Raw genomic sequence first — 18,325 nt, 5'->3', positions numbered from 1 at the left:
ATGACCGCCCTCGCCACAACCGGCTTTGGGACACGTTCACCGAGCAAAGCAGCCCCACTTGCAACCCTCCAAATTAAATTATATGTGAAAATCTGGAATGTTTCATTTCATAGTACCCTAATTATTTATCTTTCATTTTCTTCATAAATTCTCTGCAGGAATATGACAAATTTCCCATTCATCAAATATATCTGCAAATATTTGTAAGAAGCTTCATTCAATTTTGCCTTTTTTTTTTACAGTCAACATATAGTCAAAATGACTGTTGCACTGAAATCATTATTTCTTCCCATTTCTGATTATCTTTAACTCTAATTTTCAACTGATTTTAAACACAAACTTCGCTTATTAAATTCATTCTCTGTTGCTGTAATAGGAGAATATATATTCAATCTTACCCAATCACAGGGTCTTCAACCTTTCTGGGCTAAAGGCTGTTTACTGAAGCTGACACGATTACTAACTATGGTTTTCCCAAGTAAAATATGACTTATCAGGTTTTTAAATACCTAATTGTCAGGCTTTCTCTGAAGTACATTGTAAGAGAAAATTGAAATGAAAATGAGCATCTCACAGAACATACCGTGCTGCTCAGCATCCCTAACCTCTGAAATTACAAGGGCTTTTAGAAGTTTCATCCACCCACAACCTTATTAATGGAAACACACGACATTCCTTAAAAAGCAAAGGAATGCAGTGAGGATGTTCAGAGAATCTAGTAACTGTACGAACCATCAAAAACAAGACATTCTCTGGTTCATATTTTATTTTTTAATCTAGAGCATCAAAGGTATTACTGGTTTTAGTATTAGAAATAGTTAGCTTAAAGAATAAATGTACAAGTCGTCTGCCTGTTTCATAAAAGCATCTAAAAAATAATAAACAACTCTTTTTGTACCTTATTGTTTCCATAGGCCATATCCATGGCTTCCAGAGACAAGGAGCAAAGGGCATTTATTAAGTGATGTAAAGACACATCGTCAAGGTACCTGAAAAATAACTGCTATCAAAACACTGTCAAGTTTCATGCACACATATTACTTTAATTACAAGATAAGGTTTCTTACTGTGAGTTTTCAAAAAGCTTTGAAATCATGCTGGATATAGATGGCAGATCAGTCATAACTGCTGTAGTCAGAACCTTGAAGAAAAGACAGAAATATGTCTTACAGATTGTAAAACAAAATACTACATAATCATTAACTGAAAAGCAAACAATCAGGCTTACTGTGCTTGGCCCTTCCACAGCTCTTCCAGGTTTTAATGCACCCCCAACACTAGGCTTCAGTCCCAGAATCCACACAAGATGCTGAAAAATACAAAAGGATCATTTTTCAGGCAGAGAACCTTCCAGCCAAACAGAACTCAGTACACCATGAGAAGACTCAAAGCTTTTCTATTGCTCACTGAGCAACTGAAAACCAAATTATAGCAAAACAGCAAGGCACAAACATTTCCTGTGAGGGAAATATTACCTGAAGGGTAGCCAGGACAAGTTGCCATGATGTACCAAGAACAGCTCCATGGAAGTGAGCTAAGTTGAGTAATGTCCTCATACACTGGATGTTTTTTGATGTCAGCTACGAAAAAAAAACCAACAACCAAACAGCCATCCAATTTTTATCATTCCACAATGACAGTGTTTCTAGCAAACTTCCAATTTTTACTGAAGTGCTTTAAAATGACATTTTGTTTGCCCTACTGGAATATATGTTTTTAGAGAACTAGTTCAGTATCTCTCCTTCTCTCAGGCTTGTCTTGGTGAAGCTGAATATGAGTACTTGAGTGCTGCATCCAGCTCTGCATCTCAACACTGGAAGGACATCAGTATGTTGGAGGGCCACCAAGATGTTTAGAGGGGTGCAACACCCCTCCTATGAGGAAAGGCTGGGACAATCAGGATTGTTCAGCCTGGAAAAGAGGTCATCTAGGGATGACCTAATTGCAGCCTTCCAGTACCTGAAAGGAACTTCCAGGAAAAACATGGACTATTTACAAGAATATGTAGTGACAGGACAAGAGGGAATGGGTTCAAATTGAAAGAGAACAGGTTACAGTATGAGGAAAGAAATCTTTACTTTGAGGCTGGTGAGTCACTGGAACAGGTTGCCCAGGGAGGTAGACAATGCCCCATCCCTGGCAGTGTCCAGGGCCAGGTTGGATGGGGCTCTGAGCAAGCTGGTCTAGTGGAAGGTGTCCCTGCACATAACAAGTGGGTTGGAATGAGATGATCTTTAAGATCCTTTCCATCCCAAGCGATCCTGTGATTCTATGATTTGATCACTACCCTCTCCTCCCAGTTTCACATTATTATCAGACAAAAGTTCAAGTACTCCAGCTTAACTGCATCATCTCCACAAAATCAGTCTATCTTAAGTGAACCTTCACATATGCATAACACGGCTGAGATCTAGAGTTTTCCAAATGGAATGGGTAAGAACTTCTGAGATAGGAGTCAGAAAAAAACAAGAATAAGACTTCTTTGCAAAAAGATAACTTTACTGTCCAGGGCTGCACCAAATTAAAGCCTTAGGATCATAGTTCAGCTCACCATTATTTGTAAGAATGCTATGCATCTGTAGCGTGGTTTTGAGGCCCACTGAGATGCAGGAAGAAGTAATTAAGCAAAGTAAGATCACTTACACGTTGTACTTACCATAACTGTTCCCTGTGGCTGAAGAGCTAAGGGCTGCCCTACTGCTACAACTTGCTGGTGAGACTCACTTGAGGGACTAATCATTTGAACATTCTGTCCCTGAATGGAATATGCTGGAGAAAAATTGAAAAGAGAAGGGAAAAAAATTCCTAAATTTAAAATCCAATACTTGGTTGTGGTAAGAACTAACTTCTGGCAAACAAACTCCAGAAAAAATTTTTTACAGTGTTAGCTGTAACATACCCCACTTTGAGACCTTTAGTTATGTTTAGATTATAGTGTCATTGCCCTGGAGAGTTAAAGATCCAGCAATTACTCCCTGCTTCTAACTATTAGACACTGCTTGTGATACATTTATATATTTTATGTCAAGACTGAAATATTTATGCTTAAGAAACAAGCATTAGACTGTCTCAATTCAGTTTTTGATAGTAATTGTGTTTAAATGGTATCTGTGTGCTACCTGATAGTAACTGTGTGTAACTATGTGCTACCCTTCCACCATTACACTCAGACAATGATGGTGTCATCGATGTTGTATCATGATATTTTTCCAATATGGGACTCCAGGACACCAATTTTATAAATCAGTTGTAAGAAGAAGAGAGCAACCTACACAAAATAACTGATGTTCCCTGATTTGTTTTTATAGATATCTGTGTAGTTCAGTCACATGTTCTTCTTAACAGAATTACTAATAATACACTTAGCTGGTACACTGGACTGAAGTATGGGTGATGGTCCCTGTTCCCACAGTAAGATATTTTTGTTTTATATGAAGAACTCTAATGTTAGATTCATCTGTATATTCTTCAGATAGTTGCTTTTCTTAGTAAGTAGTAATTCACTTTCAAAGTCAGAAACAGAGTACATCCTAAACCAGCACATATTATAAATTACAACATTCTCTCAAGATGTGGGACCCATCAATTCAGCTTTTTGCAGGCTATAAAGAGCACAAAACTTAGATCTTCCACTTATGCACAAGTATTACCATCACTACACAATTGTAGATAACACTGTAGTACATCACAAATGCAGGATCTTCTAGCCAAAACTTTAGAATCCAAGTTGCCCAGAGACCTTTTCAGATTTTGAATGCCTTAATTACATATCCTAGCAGATCTTTAAAATGGTAGACAGATCTCAGAATTTGAACTTTTGACATATGCGAATCTTTCAGGAAATTTTAGGTTGATCAGAATGATAGCAAGCAAATGATGAAAGACTAACCAGTTCTGGAAAGCAGATGATATAGGTGCTGTCTGAGATTCTACCTTACTTTATTATAGCCAAATACTACAGCTGCATGTCTTTGGAATCACATCCCAAAAAAAATTTGCTTTAGATGACAATATGAAGAAACACAATTAAGAAAAATATATATACTTACATTTGCTGGATAGAGCTGCAGTTGTGCTGTTTAGTACAGTAAGGGCATAGTGAGGAGGCAAGGATCCTTTGCAAATGGCAGTGATAAAGGCATCTCTTGATGTTACAAGACCCAGTCTTCCACAAAGTGCAGCCATGGTCAATTCTGCTTTCAGAATATTTTCAGTGGCAGCTTCATCAGTGCTGAAAGAGTACACATTGTTCAGCAAGACTTAATAGAGAGCACAGAAGCAGGCAGCTAACCAAAACTGAAAGCCATAAGAACATATACTTTAAAGCCATTAACACTATAAATATTGAAGAACAAGCATAACCAATCAACAAAATTCTTCAGAACCACTTCCTATAAAATTGGACATTACTTCTCAGTGACTTGATAAATGATACTATGAGAAGATATTTTAAACTAATTTCAGAAAATGGTGTTTGATTACAAAAGGCTCTTTGAAGGAGTCAATTAATTTACCACAGTCATTTCCTAGCAAAAAGCTTTTCCACTTTAAAGATTAGACAGTACTAACAAGTACCAAGACATTATTTAGTCTCTTACTTGCAGTAATCAGGACCTGGAATCACTTCAATATGTTGAAACATGCAAGCAAAGTAAAAAGAAATAAAGATAATTTAAACAGTTTAAGTGCAACCCTTTGAAAATGCAGTTAATTGTTCTGTATTGAAATACATTAAACGATGATGTTGGACTTCTGGAGACTTCTGTGTCATTTACTCATTCAGTCTAAGCCACAAACCTGACTGCTTAGATGCCATGAACAGCACTTATGTTCACAACTGTCAATTTGACTAGTATCAAAAGTCAGTTCAAAATACAGCTTGGAATATCAACTTAGAAAAATCAAGAGAAATCAAAGACCAGATACCTTGCATCAAGTAGAAGGGATAGAGCAGCCAGAAGACCACACCAACAAGCATTCACCATTTCTTCCCAGACAGCTCTGCTAACTTAAAAGAAATATATAAACCTTTTAATAGCAGAAACACAGTGGTTCCCTTAATAACTTTCAACTGTATCGCAAACAAAATGCTTACTACGGCATATTTTGAACTGTGTTTTTGTATGTATGTTTACACAGCCAGATGTATGTGCATACAGAAACACACTTACACCAGTATTATTTAAACAGCTTGCATTTAAAGTAACATTTCTGAGGTAAAAAAAATCACCAGGCAATGCTTTTTCTAAATAGCATCAAAAAACCCCACGAAAATCCAACTTATCATGGTATATATAACCACTTTTGATCTTTGTATATAAAAATAAACATTCAGAAGTGCAAAAATGCAGAACAAGAAATCACTGAAATTTTGCAGTGAAGTAAAAATACTCTCCAATGGTATCTATAATTCTCCATAACTTTTCTGCTTCTTTCATTTAATAGGGAAAACAATACTGGCCTAGCAATCGTGTAGCTGCCCAGCGCAGTTGCACACCTCCCTCTCTCCCCCGCAGCACCACGGAGAGCTCCCCACTCCCGGGACGAAGCCCTCTGATTCCCCCAGGTCCTTTTGGCACCCCCGGTGCCTTGGCTCAAACTTCAGCTGTGCTGCCTTGGCTTCTTCTTCAAACTCACTGCTCAAACACAAGTCTTTCTGTACATACAGACCCCCCTATACAGACTCATCGTATGTTCCACAAAGACAATCCTCACTTCACAGCAGTTCTGCTTTTAAAGAGGTCTTTCTCTATATAATGCGTTCTTACTAAAAATTTCTCAATTAAAACATTCCTTTTAGCTTGTTACTAGAAATATATTTTTCTTTTAACGTGGTCATAACTCCATTTCTGTCAGTTAGGTTGTTTCTTGTGACCTTAGATCTCGGTGTTCCGCTTTTAGCTTAACACTAAGTCAAGTATTTTTTTAAATGGAATTGCTGTTCCATTAAAAAAAAAAGCCCAAAATCACACTTCATTGAAAGTTTTTATATATAAATAAGAAACAATAAATTTAAGCAAGAAGCATGAAATTTTAAAATCTGCTTTCTGTAAAACTGTTGTATTTCATATAGTGTTTGCATTTTCAAATACCGAGTTCTTTCTCTGATTGGTCAGAAACAGACTGCAAATCTTGCTCTGAAGACTGTGCTGGTAACGAAGTTGCCTCTGTTGTGGTTTGAGTGACAGTTTCTGCCTCTCCCAACTCTCCTTCGATCATGGTAGTGATGCCACGGACAAGATCCAGCAAACAGTGAAATGCCACTGACATTGCATAGCCCTCAGGAATTGTAGGTGGCTCAACTTTGTCCAGCATCTCCAAACTAAAAAATTGAAAACATGACAAGTGCGTAGCAATACCACTGTTTTCAAAAATGATAATAAAAAACAAGATTCCAAATGAATGCTAAGTACAAACAATACTTCAAGACTTGTTGCAACTCAAGGAAAAAACCTTTAAGTCATTAAGTAAAAGAGTAAATAAATGACTAAATAAGACAGTAACCAAGAGGGGACAAACCCTGAGTACAGATCTGCAAAAAATATTTCTAAAAATACACTAACACATATAAGCAAGCATCATGAGTAATTCTACTTGTATTATTATTTTACTTAAAGCCAGTGCAACAGAACTTATTCAAAAGAATTCAAGTATCTAGGAACAATAGAGGAAATACATCAGGAAATCATGACAGTGTGAAAATAGTTATAATAATCTGAAGACATGCCAGACATTCTATTATCATTATCTTTGAGTCCATGTGACTAGAAAAGCCTGTCCATGGCTAGATATTACATGGCCAAACACTCATCACCTACAAGCATAGGGAAACAATGGAAGTTATTTGTATGAAGAGGATATGTCTACATGATTCACTGCTGAAAAGCATGTAATTAAAACATCTATGCTGGAACAGCAGTCTCATTGCCACTTTTTTCCATCTTTTTCTTTAAAAGCACATAAAGAACTGCTGAGTTACAAATCCAACAGAAATTGTAGCTTGCACAGCAGCATCTATACAAGTAGAGAGAGTCTGTTACAAAAACTATCTGCTACCTGAACAATCATTATTTCATCATTTTTTACTCTACAAACTACTGTTTAAAAAGCTACATATTCCAGCTAAAATATACCAAAGATACTTTTATACTCTAGTGTCACCACTCCTGTCTGCACAAAGAATTTTCCTTCTCCCAAACATGCCACACTTCAGTTATTACCTCTAATTTCCTGAAGACAGCTGCCTCAGATATCTGGGGGAGCAGGAACTACAGCTAAATCAAATGGTCAGCATTTCATTCTCTATATACAAGTAAGTGTGAAAATATGTACAGGTCTAATTAAAATTATTAGTAGGTTTTATAGTTACAATATATTTGTGTGGTAGAGGTCACATCCTTTTACTTTTGAAGACATAAAATGCTAAGTACTGAATAAATTATATGAGTAGTTATTATTACACAGCAATGGTCGTGAAAAGTCTTGAATATTTTATCTATTTCTCTTAAAAAGTTTTAGTTCCTTAAGTAAAGGGGAAGACAAGGCATAGTGGTCCGTGGAGAAACTTGTGTAAAAGTATGAGATGTGGCCATTATTTGAAAATCTAATGGCAGCAGAAGAGAATTCATGCTAGGATGTGACACATTACAGTAAGTCATCTCCTTACATACAGAGACTACAGACAAAAGTAAAAGACAGGAGAAAAAAACTGCTGTGAAATGCTTGTGACAACTCCATAATCTTATACAAAAGAAAAAATGCAAAAATTATGCAGATAAAATCATAGAGTCACTTGAGGTATCCAAAGGTAAAACACAAGCAAGTTTAGAGTAAAACAGGAGACTATGATGGCGGCTGCAAGGTTCTTGATCCACTTAAGAATAGATAGCAGGAAAAAGAAAAGGAAGAAAAGTGGAAGTTGTAGTAGCTGACCAAATTAAAAATTTGTATTCTCTGAGAACAGGCAGGTAAACTAAAACAACATTTATGTCCACTGCTGGAATAAAAAGTCAACACATACACATTAACTACTGAAATCTGAAGATGATTTTTTTGTCTTCTGCATCTCAAAGGCAGATATAAAGGAGCTCCTACCCTAAAAATACTGAGATCCAGGCTATTTGCAGATTTCACTGAACTTTAATATGCCAGAATTTTATGGTGGTAAAAATAACTTGAGGTTTGGAAGCACTTGTCCCTCAGCAGTCATGACTGACATGAAAAAAATTGCACCATTTAAAAAGTAACATAGTCTTTGCAGCTTTAAACTGAGAACACCATCTCCATTGTACAAAGTCATAACAAAATAATTTGCCATTCTAAGGAGCATTTAGAATCTAGCCATGGTATATAGGTCAATGTATTGTTTGAAATGACAACCAGACCAGTATCTACCACAATATCCTGCTCAATGAAAATTGTAAATACAGTAAAGCTGGTGTGAGAAAGCTGTTTTTCATTCCCACTGATGTCCTGTTTGCTTAATGCCCTTCATGTTTGCCATTACAAAATGCAGAAACAGGTTTTCCAAAATTGTTCTATGCTACAGGGAGGCCTAAAAGTAAAGAGTTAGTACAGGTAATATGGTAGGAAAACAAAATCCAACTGATGCTAAAACCAGAGGGGACAGTCCAATCAAAATCCAGGGAATGCAGAAAAAAAACCAGCAAAAAGACCAGAACACCTCATGGCACCAACAAAGAGAAAGTTCCCAATAGACTTCAACCTCAATATTCACTAGTAGAAAAAATCCTTACATCATCAAATTCAAAATAAAAATACTTGTTACATACATTTTCAAAAAGCTAGAGGTACTCACTATGTAGCTTTAGCACTGCCTTGTACTGTAACATTCAGGATGGGTATCCAAGTGCCTCTGTACTCAAAGGCAGGTAATACAGTCGCACCTCCACCCATTCCAAGCACTCCTGGGTTCGTTTGTGCTGAGCCAGTATTCCCTGATGCATTGCTTCCTGCTCACAAAAACAAAGTGATAAAATCAACCCATCTCATATTTGTGATCAACAAACATCCTTTTCCTTTTTCTACATTTAATTTTTGAGACACCAGGATTAATCTGAAGACACCCAGTTCAATGACAAAAATCAACAATAGCAAACTATTTCTGAGCTCCCTCTGCTGTCTAAAACATAATCTTTTGTGCAGTTCATTGATGCCAACTGCCTAATGGCCAGTCAGAATGTCATGTTTCTGTGAAAGGTACAGTAACAGTGATAACATTCTGTGAATGAATCAAACTTGCAGAGTCTTGATGAAACAATCTATGTTTTAGTGAAGAGTCAGATACTTGAAAGTTAAGGATTATTTACACAGTTGTATCAAGAACTCAGTAGCTAGAGAGTTTAAGTATTTCAATAACAAACTTCCAAGATTTCAGAAATGCAAAAACCACAAGAACAAAATCAAAGAGCATGGCAACATTTGAATCTGATCCATGCTAAGGAAGAATAAAACAAACCCCATTGAGGAAGAGGTGGCAATGTGCCGACCAACAGCTAGGAAGGGACAAATTTTGGTTCCAACTGAGGAAGCCAAAAAAAGTAGCTAAAAGAACAAGGAATTCTGTATATATACACTTCCTTTATAGAGAAGGACATCTCTACTTAATAAAACTAAGTCCCACAAGTTCAGATTCTCTCTGAAGAGACAATGAGGAGAGAGAGCAGAGTCCCCAGGATGGCGACTCACAGTGTAACTGCCATTTTGGTGTGCTTGCTTTTAATGTGTGGAGTAAGCTACTAATTTAGGCAATAAACTCCTAACTTAGGAATATGAATACACAGAAGCTTATGTGTACCCACTTTGACACTTAACAGACTGAAACCAAAAAATCATGCTACTAAACACAAGGTTAACTAAACACTGCCTCTAACACAGTCACACTACTGTCATTTTCTATGATCCCACTGTGCAGTCAGACATATACAACTATTTTTGTATTAATCTAACTCATTAAAGTGGGTGGTAAACACATTAAAGTGGGTGGTAAACAATAAAAGTGATACAGAACTTCAGTAGATGCAGCTTCCAACTTCTATGAAACAGGTAGCCCATTGCAAGACTGAGGCTCAAAAATCAAGTGTATAAGGAGTGTAACTGTCCAAAGCCAGGTTGGAAAGGCTTCGAGCAACCTAGTCTGTTGGAAGGTGTCCCTGCCCATGGTTAGGGGGCTGAAACTAGATCACCTTGAAGGTCTCTTCCAACATAAGCTATTCTACGATTCCAAAACACAGCCTGCTATGAGAGGACTGCTGTTATAATCAGAAGACTCAGTTCAAGAATTACATTGCATTGATCTGCTCTTTGCATGTCAAATATGGCCACAAGAGGAAAAAAGGCAGAAAAACAAATGAATGACAAAGTGACATGAGAAGCACCCAGAGAGAAAGAAGAAGTGAAAAGGAAAAGAGAAAACAAACTGAAATGATTATCCAGAGAAATAGCAACAGCACTAGAGGCATGACCCTACTGCAGTGCTGTTTCACTTGAGGCAAAATTTAGTTTTTCAGAATGAGTATTACAGAATGGCTTCTCATATGTGCATGTTACGTGGTGAAAAGCATTCTTCTGATATCCTTTAAGATAATTAAGCTAATTAATCTTAATTAAGATAATTAAGCTAGAAATAATACTAATAGAAATGTTCTATCAGCTGCTGTATAGACAGCTAGAACTGAACAACAGATACTGACACTAATTTTCTCATGCTGTCACTGCTAACTCCAGCATGGGATTCCAATTTCATAACTGAATACTGAAAGGTGTGAGTCTAAACCCAAACTTTTCCGTGTTTCTTAACTGAACAGTAGATACAATAGACAATAATTACACTTATTATCTGGCTTTTATCTCTTTTAAGAAGGCACATCAAAAGACACCCGTATGAAATTTTTTTATGTTGTTTGTTGGTGAGGACTGCTTCCAGAACTACAGGAAGAAGCAGAGAGCCATAATTTGGGATATAAACACCTGCAAAAGGCATTAACAGGACAATCATTTCTTCTTATTAAAAATGAATATACTTAGTGAAATGCCAAAACCCTGACTGCAAGAAAAGACAATCAAGTCTTTCAACATGTGTATCATTACAGCTTACAAAAAAGACAGAGATCATTTGTAAAATACACATCTTTCATGATGCCTTTTGGCTCCCTCACTCCAGATTTGGCCTTGCACATCCACAAGAATTAGTGATGGCCTCCCACAAACACGCACTTTCTTCCTACTTAAATTGTGCACTGCGATAAATGACAGCCCCACACAAGGAGACAGAAACCAGACACATTTTTAATATTCAGAAATTAGAAATAACTCCTTCAGAATCTCCGTCTGAAAAGCTGTGAAACAAGGAGCTTGGTCACTGCAGAAACAGGAATCAAGGCAGGAGCACTGCTCTGCTGACTGAGGTCTATGCCTTCCCCACAATACAGGCAGATAAAATCTCCTGTTGTACCAGAGCTGAGAACACTAGTTCCTGTCTCAAGCTAGCTTTTCACCAAAATAAATACCAGAGCTGTACCAGAGCTGAATGAAAACAGAATTCATTGTTACAAGAAAATTATGGGAAAATAAAATTATATTAAAGACTTACCAGTTTGGTTTGGTGTTGCTGATGTGTTCCCTGTGCTTGGTACAAGAAATAGAGACTGGATAAAGGACCCCAGTGCATTCACAATATCACGGAAAACTTTAGTGGAATGTTGCTTCATATCATATGACTGACAAAAAGACCTGGAAGGTATTTTATAAAACAGAAAGTATTTGACAAATCAGGGACTAAAAGAATATTTTAACAGCACACACTCCAAACTGTAGACTAAAAGCACATTTTAACAATCAATATTTAGGTAAACAATAATATTTAATTCTAGGTAAATGCTCCTTTGACACTGCTAAGACACAGACATACTCAACTATAATTCAGCCCTTCCTGGATAATAAGCATTGCCCTCATGCATTACACAAAATAATCATTAAGAGCTTATTGCATTTGAGTTTCTATACATTTGCAATGTTTTAGGAAGCATTTTCCATTAGAGAAAAATAATAAAAATATATCTTGAAGTTTATGTAAAAGCAAAAGCCAATATATTTAATACCTTAATAGCTGAGGCTGCACACAAAGCCTGTGAATAGATTCTACTGCAACAGCTCGTAGCCACTGTGGTTTGTCTGCATCCAGAAACTTAACCAGCAATGACAGAAAGATTTCACATTCTGTTACCTAAAATATATAGTTTATAATAATTAATGAAAAGAAAAAGCCTCCTACGAAGTATTTTCTCAAAAAAAACTTCCATCTCAGAGTCCTATCACAGCAAGTTTTGTACAGGAGTCCTATCATAGCAAGTTTTGTACAATCCCTGGAATGAGTATTTACTCAGAATTATACAAAAACTTAACAGTTTTGACAAGCCAAAATCACATATGCAATTGTATTGAAGGAGTTAAATTCCTCAGAGACATTGCAATAAAGGTCATACATTTGCTACAGTAGACAAATGAAAAATATCTTTTTTAGAAAATATCCAAAACTTGGAACATAAGAACAGATGAACATGTGTTTTTATCCACATTCTGCCAACAGCTTTAGCAAGTCAAGTCAAAAGCCTCTTAGAAAGTATTAACAAGGCACAGTAATCATCATTATCTAAAGTGAGGCAAACAACAAAAGGTCAAAAGGTTCCTGGAGTCTGAAAGGCAGTTAAATAGAGAAAAGACAACGGCTAACCCACTATGAAATTCACACAAGTCCATGTTTAACAAACTGTACCTTTAGAATACATGTAAACATAAATAAACATAAGAGGAAAAGAGTATTTAGCCTCTTCTTCCCTCAGTAGACATCAAGAGTTCCCAAGAACTAATAAATACTACTACTGATCACAGCACTGGCATATACACAGAAGAACAGAATTGCATGAAGAAAATTTGAGCATATTCTTACCAGCAAGCTGTAAAACTGTTTAATCAAAACAGAAACTACTCGCAGCAAACGCATACAGATGGGAAAATATGGTTTTTCCACTGGTGCTGGGGAAGATGAGGTGGTGGAACCTTGCCTGAATTTGATATTTGGGGAGAAGAGCTTTATAACAAGAGGGCATACCCTTTCTTTAAGAAGAAAACTGAATTCCTGATGCTGGAAAAGAAAACAGAAAAAGTTATATGCAGATATTCCTTAATTGCTACCAGTAGCTCTGATTATGCATCTTATTTACATTTGTAGTTATGATCAAGCAGTATGAAATCATGCAAATCTTGGTATAAATTACAATCAGGAAAAGAAAAGGCAGAACTGCAGACACCATCATAAAGCTACCAAAAACCATGAAATTACAATGGTCAGGTTCAATGCCATGCACCCTTCTTGTATTTTAGAGGTTGAAATAGGCTGCTAATATATCACTTACAAATAGATAAATTTATTTAATTTACCCATTGTCAGCTAGTAAAACGAATTACTGCAGGATCATGGTGCATTTTTATGCAGTAGATAGATGCTATTCACAGTCTTGATTATTACAAGTGGGGTGAGGTTAATGTTTTTGTAGAAATAACAATTCCACAAATTTAGTTACAGAGCTGTCGTAAATCAGGCAAAATAAGAAAATGCATTTATGGAGGAGATATAAACAGCAAAACCAAAAGTGAAACAGAGTAAAAAAGGCAGCTCTACAAAATGTGTAAATATAAGTAAAACATACACATAAAATAAAGTGTTTGGGAATAGAAAAACATTCAAAAAGCACAGGGAGTTTTTCCATTAAACCCCACCCCACTCCCCTCCCCCCATATGTAAAAGCTACAAGTCCTTCAGGAGAACAATATTCTTGTTAAATTAAAGAGGATTTAATGAAGTGTAGATTTTACTACCTATGTGAGTAAGTCTTCCTGTTTTCTGTCCAAGAACTACTCACTTGTAAAAACACTTGTGGAAAGTCATTGAGGACCGACTCAAGAAGTTCAAGGCCAAATGTCCGTGTCATTTCTGTCATACCCACGAGCCAGTAGGGAGCATCAGCATTAACTAACTGACAAAGATCCTTAGAAAGAAACACAGTAACATTGACATCCTCTGTACAGTCCCATACCAAAAAAGTTTCCCGAGTTCATAATGAAATCTACACACTCTCCTCTTCTGCAGGTAATTTTCTGATTTCAACATAATTTTTCTTTAAATACTTTTTTAACATAAATTATAAAGCACAGAAAAGACATTTCAAATTTTGCTGGTATCCTGCTAGCATGTGTGCTCATTCATACCCTCAAAAATATCCCAAGAGCAGTGACTTTGCTAAGTCAAGAAGATTTTTATTGGCGTGATGAATGCAACTACTCCTTTTCATTACATACTTGCCTTTAATATCCAATAGCAACCACAAGAAACAGGACTGAACTACAGTTGCACTGTATTGGGTCTGGCTGAGAGGGAGTTAATTTTCCCCACAGCAGGCCTTACAGTGCTGAGCTTTGCATTGGTAGCCAGAAAGGTGCTGATAACACACCACAGTTATGGCCACATCTGAATAGCAATGACACAGCCTCAGTGCTGTCTCTCAAGAATTCCCCCCACTGCCACCAAGGGGCTGAGCAAGATCACGGGAGGAGACACAGAAAAACGTCATCCTAAATTAACCAAAGAGATATTCCGTACCTCAGTTATAGAACCTAAGAAATAGGAGAGGAAGGGAGGCATTCATTATTTACAATGTTTGCCTTTGGGAGCAACCGCCATGCATTCTGAAGCTCTGCTGCCCAGGAAGAGCTTGCTGATGCACTTTGCTCATACACATGCAAACTTTTGCTTTTGCTTTAGTAAATTACCTTATCTCAACCTATGAATTGTTTTCCATCCTATTTTCTCTGCCCATCTAGCTGGGACAGGGTGTGGTAGAGCAGCTTGGTGGGCACTTGAGAGTCCAGCCAGGGTAAACCCACCACAGGCTCAGAGAAATAAGAATCTTGAATTTAATGCAGATATACTTAGCTATTATTTAAGATTTTCCAAGGCCACTTGGAATCATTTTCCCATCATTCCCCTGTGACAGAGCGTATCATCACCAATTAGAACAAATACCATAAGAAAGCCCAAGGCTCTGGTTAAGGACATTGTCAATATGCCAACAGCAAATTCTTGAAATTTTTTAAAGAGATGTAGAAGCACCCAATATTAACTGTAAATACATGCTTCCCAACTACCTGAAAAAGCATGTATGCATCCTTAGCACATGGCTTCAGTGTACTGACAGATCTTCTATTACTATTCCCTTGAACTGCAGCTGGTTGGTCAACAACATCTGTGCAAAAAAACAAAACAAAGTTTTGTGAACAAAGAAGCTGTTAAAAACCAAGTATGCATTAAGTGTTCTTACAGGAATATTCTATGAGAATGGCCAGGCAATTATTCTCCAACATATCATGTCTGTAGAAACAAACATTAGATTGACTACCAAAGATCATCAATACCAAGCACTGCTTTCCAATGCCCTCTTCAAAACTACTACTGTCATATATTTCCCACTCAGTAACCTATGGTACCTGCACCATAAATGACACCCTCTCCTCAGATGCCTTTACAGTACTAACCTGAAGACCAGTTCTCACAGCTTGAAAAAAAAAAAATCTAGGTTTTATATATTGCTTCACTGAATTAGACTGACAAATCCGTGAAGGATTTCATCTCCTTTAAATACAAACAAGTGTATAAAAGACAGTTAAAATGAATGATATCTGTGACTTTTTTATAGCATCTATAGACATTTTACTACTTCGTCATCTGAAAGATAAACATGTGATATGTGTCAAAAAAGCAGGTAATAAAAGCAAGCTGAGTAAGCAGCATGCCCACCTTTGTATCGTTCATCTTCAGCAACCACTCTCTCAAACACGACAGTTACCACCTGCCGCACTGTAGCTGCTGCAGTGTTATTTGTGATATTATCTTTTGTGAAGTGCAATCGAAAGCAAAGTACAATAGCCTGAAAGGAAAAAAAACAAAAAAAAACATCACGTTACAACAATACATTTCATCTTTTAGCTAAGAGTCAAGAAGGCTGATGGATTGAGGAATGCTTTCTGCTAGTTTGTCAAAAGGTTGTCCAAAAAAAAAAAATTTGAAGAACCAAAATACATTTTATGGATTACCCTAGCCAAAAAACTCTTTAGTAATCCTCCCCAAAGGCAATCAAAAGGTGGTATCAACTGAATACATTACAATGTACTAATAAAAGTGCAGTCATCATACAGAGAATACATGGCAATCATCACACAGAACAACCTGCATGAATATTATGTCAAAAGAACATTAGGATTGTAAGATTAACCACAGAAAGGTCAGCCAACTCCAAAGCTAAAATGTCATTCCCCTCCTACACTGAATCACAATACTTTCACAATCATGTTGACTTGACTGCTATTATTCCTAAGACATGCATTTCAAAGTGTCATTGTGTTGGCAATGACCTGAATACTTTTTCCCACTGGATTTTCTTATTACCTCTAACTCACAGTTTAATACTTACCTGTTTTATAATGAATTTTGAAAATTAATATCTGTATATGTAGCGAAACCTGTGTTTCTTGTTCTTCTGTCCACATACTGTGTTCTGGCACTTTCAAGAACCTCAACCACACCCTGCCATAGTACTACATGCTGTGAGCCATGCAAGATTCAGAATTTTCTTTAGCTTTTGTTTCATGTCTATGATTTGTGGACTCTATTCTGATGATATGGCCACATTAGTTTAAAATCTTAAAACTGCTTGACTGAAACATGAACATGCAATAAATGTCTGGCTGAAACAAATTTTCTACAATGTAATCTAGAAGAGAAACTTACAAAGCAGAGTTTCACAATTCAGAGATGGTAAACAATGTTGCTTCCACAAAGAGAAGTATCTTATAATTTAAATTAAAATGTACTGGGGCTTTTTTTTTTTTTTGTTTTAGTTGAAACATGATATCCAAAATGTTTCATATTTAAAACTACGACCAAAAGCTATTACCAAAAGAGCAATAACTGGACTGTTTTCAAAAGAGACAAGGCAGGGTGGAAGGCAGCTTCTTTTAACATTTTCTCTGTTAGTGAGAGTGTACACTGTGCTATGTGCTCTGATTCTAATTCAAAAACACAACAAATTAAACAGATGAGAAGGACAGGCCTTAGTTCAGTGTTTTTATTTCAAGTTCCTATTAAGTCCAAAATTCATTATTGTGAGGAATTACAAAACTCATGGAAAAGGAAGCGAAAAGAAATCCTGTTTTCAGAGTCTAGCCATAAAGACAACAGGGACACAACAGAATCAAGGAAGTTCCCTCGTTCATTGTTTTCATGTGCTTCATATGTGAAATTTCCCCATCTTTCCTCTTGGATATTTCAAATTCAATAGCTGACACCAACAAATTCTTACCTTGGACAGTGCTTCATCATGCACAACTGTATTGGTTGTTAAAAGTACAAGAACTGTCTGGAGCAATTTAAGTTCTTCAAGACTGTTCTCCATCAATTGCCAAAGCATATTGATAATGTTTCCGGCTGCAGCCTACAAAGAAATATTTTTTGTCACCTATTACAATAGTTATGTACTGGTATATCGTGTCCATATGTAAGAATATCACTGTCATAAAGGCATATCACAACTGAATCTGCCTGTTTGTCTATCCCATAGGACTAAATTGAGAATATAAAGCCCATTTCATTGTCATAAGCTTCCCAAAATATTTTTAAAGAATTCACAACAGAAATGTCTTAATATGCAGTACAAATTAAAATTTGTACTTAATTTTTTACTTGGAAATATGGAAGACACAGTAAAAATATATTTTATCCTCAGAATTCACTCAGAGAGAAAACAGTGTAATTCTACATCATGTAAGCATAACTGAAGGTGTATTTTAACAGCATCATTTTCATCAGCTTCCTAACACACTATCATAACATTTACTGCTGCAGAAGATGTGCATCCATTTTACCTTATTCTTAAAAATAAAATGTAACAAAAGCACAATAATGTTATTGCACAGAGTATACTTTGTGGATGCATAAGGTTCATTATGTGTTCAGTACTGCAGTGCAAGAATGTGAACTAAATGAGCTGGTTTCAATTTTCATAAATTTCCTTCTAGAGGTTACTAATATTGCCTCACCTTTTTTTTAGCAGCGTAAAAGGTTTTCTTTTAAATTACTGAAAAATAGATACAAGTAAAATATTTTGTGGACTATGTTCATTATAATATAAAGAGCCTCCTAAAACAACTCATTCACTTTCCATTTGAGGTCTGTATTTTTCAGTCTGAAATATTT

The 18,325-nt window shown here is 36.4% G+C and overlaps 1 protein-coding gene across 3 annotated transcripts in view; it reads right to left on the bottom strand.

Annotated features, from left to right (window-relative positions):
- Positions 1-18,325, bottom strand: part of MON2 (MON2 homolog, regulator of endosome-to-Golgi trafficking) — a 65,776-nt gene that overhangs the window by 30,020 nt on the left and 17,431 nt on the right. For all 3 annotated transcript variants that reach the window (XM_041465483.1, XM_041465484.1, XM_041465482.1), the window contains exons 4-19: positions 17,433-17,564; positions 15,872-16,001; positions 15,223-15,320; positions 13,941-14,066; positions 12,968-13,162; positions 12,120-12,244; positions 11,612-11,751; positions 8,819-8,972; positions 6,093-6,322; positions 4,927-5,008; positions 4,050-4,231; positions 2,657-2,769; positions 1,476-1,580; positions 1,229-1,309; positions 1,068-1,141; positions 899-989 (exon numbers count right to left, since the gene is read on the bottom strand). In XM_041465483.1, the coding sequence (XP_041321417.1) occupies positions 899-989; positions 1,068-1,141; positions 1,229-1,309; positions 1,476-1,580; positions 2,657-2,769; positions 4,050-4,231; positions 4,927-5,008; positions 6,093-6,322; positions 8,819-8,972; positions 11,612-11,751; positions 12,120-12,244; positions 12,968-13,162; positions 13,941-14,066; positions 15,223-15,320; positions 15,872-16,001; positions 17,433-17,564 (2,058 nt within the window). The remainder of the gene's footprint in view (positions 1-898; positions 990-1,067; positions 1,142-1,228; positions 1,310-1,475; positions 1,581-2,656; positions 2,770-4,049; positions 4,232-4,926; positions 5,009-6,092; positions 6,323-8,818; positions 8,973-11,611; positions 11,752-12,119; positions 12,245-12,967; positions 13,163-13,940; positions 14,067-15,222; positions 15,321-15,871; positions 16,002-17,432; positions 17,565-18,325) is intronic.

This window comes from Pyrgilauda ruficollis, unplaced genomic scaffold, assembly GCF_017590135.1.
Source record: "Pyrgilauda ruficollis isolate IOZ18807 unplaced genomic scaffold, ASM1759013v1 scaffold19, whole genome shotgun sequence".
Taxonomy (NCBI): domain Eukaryota; kingdom Metazoa; phylum Chordata; class Aves; order Passeriformes; family Passeridae; genus Pyrgilauda; species Pyrgilauda ruficollis.
Note: the sequence above shows the minus strand (reverse complement) of the source record. Positions and strands in the feature narration are given on the sequence as shown.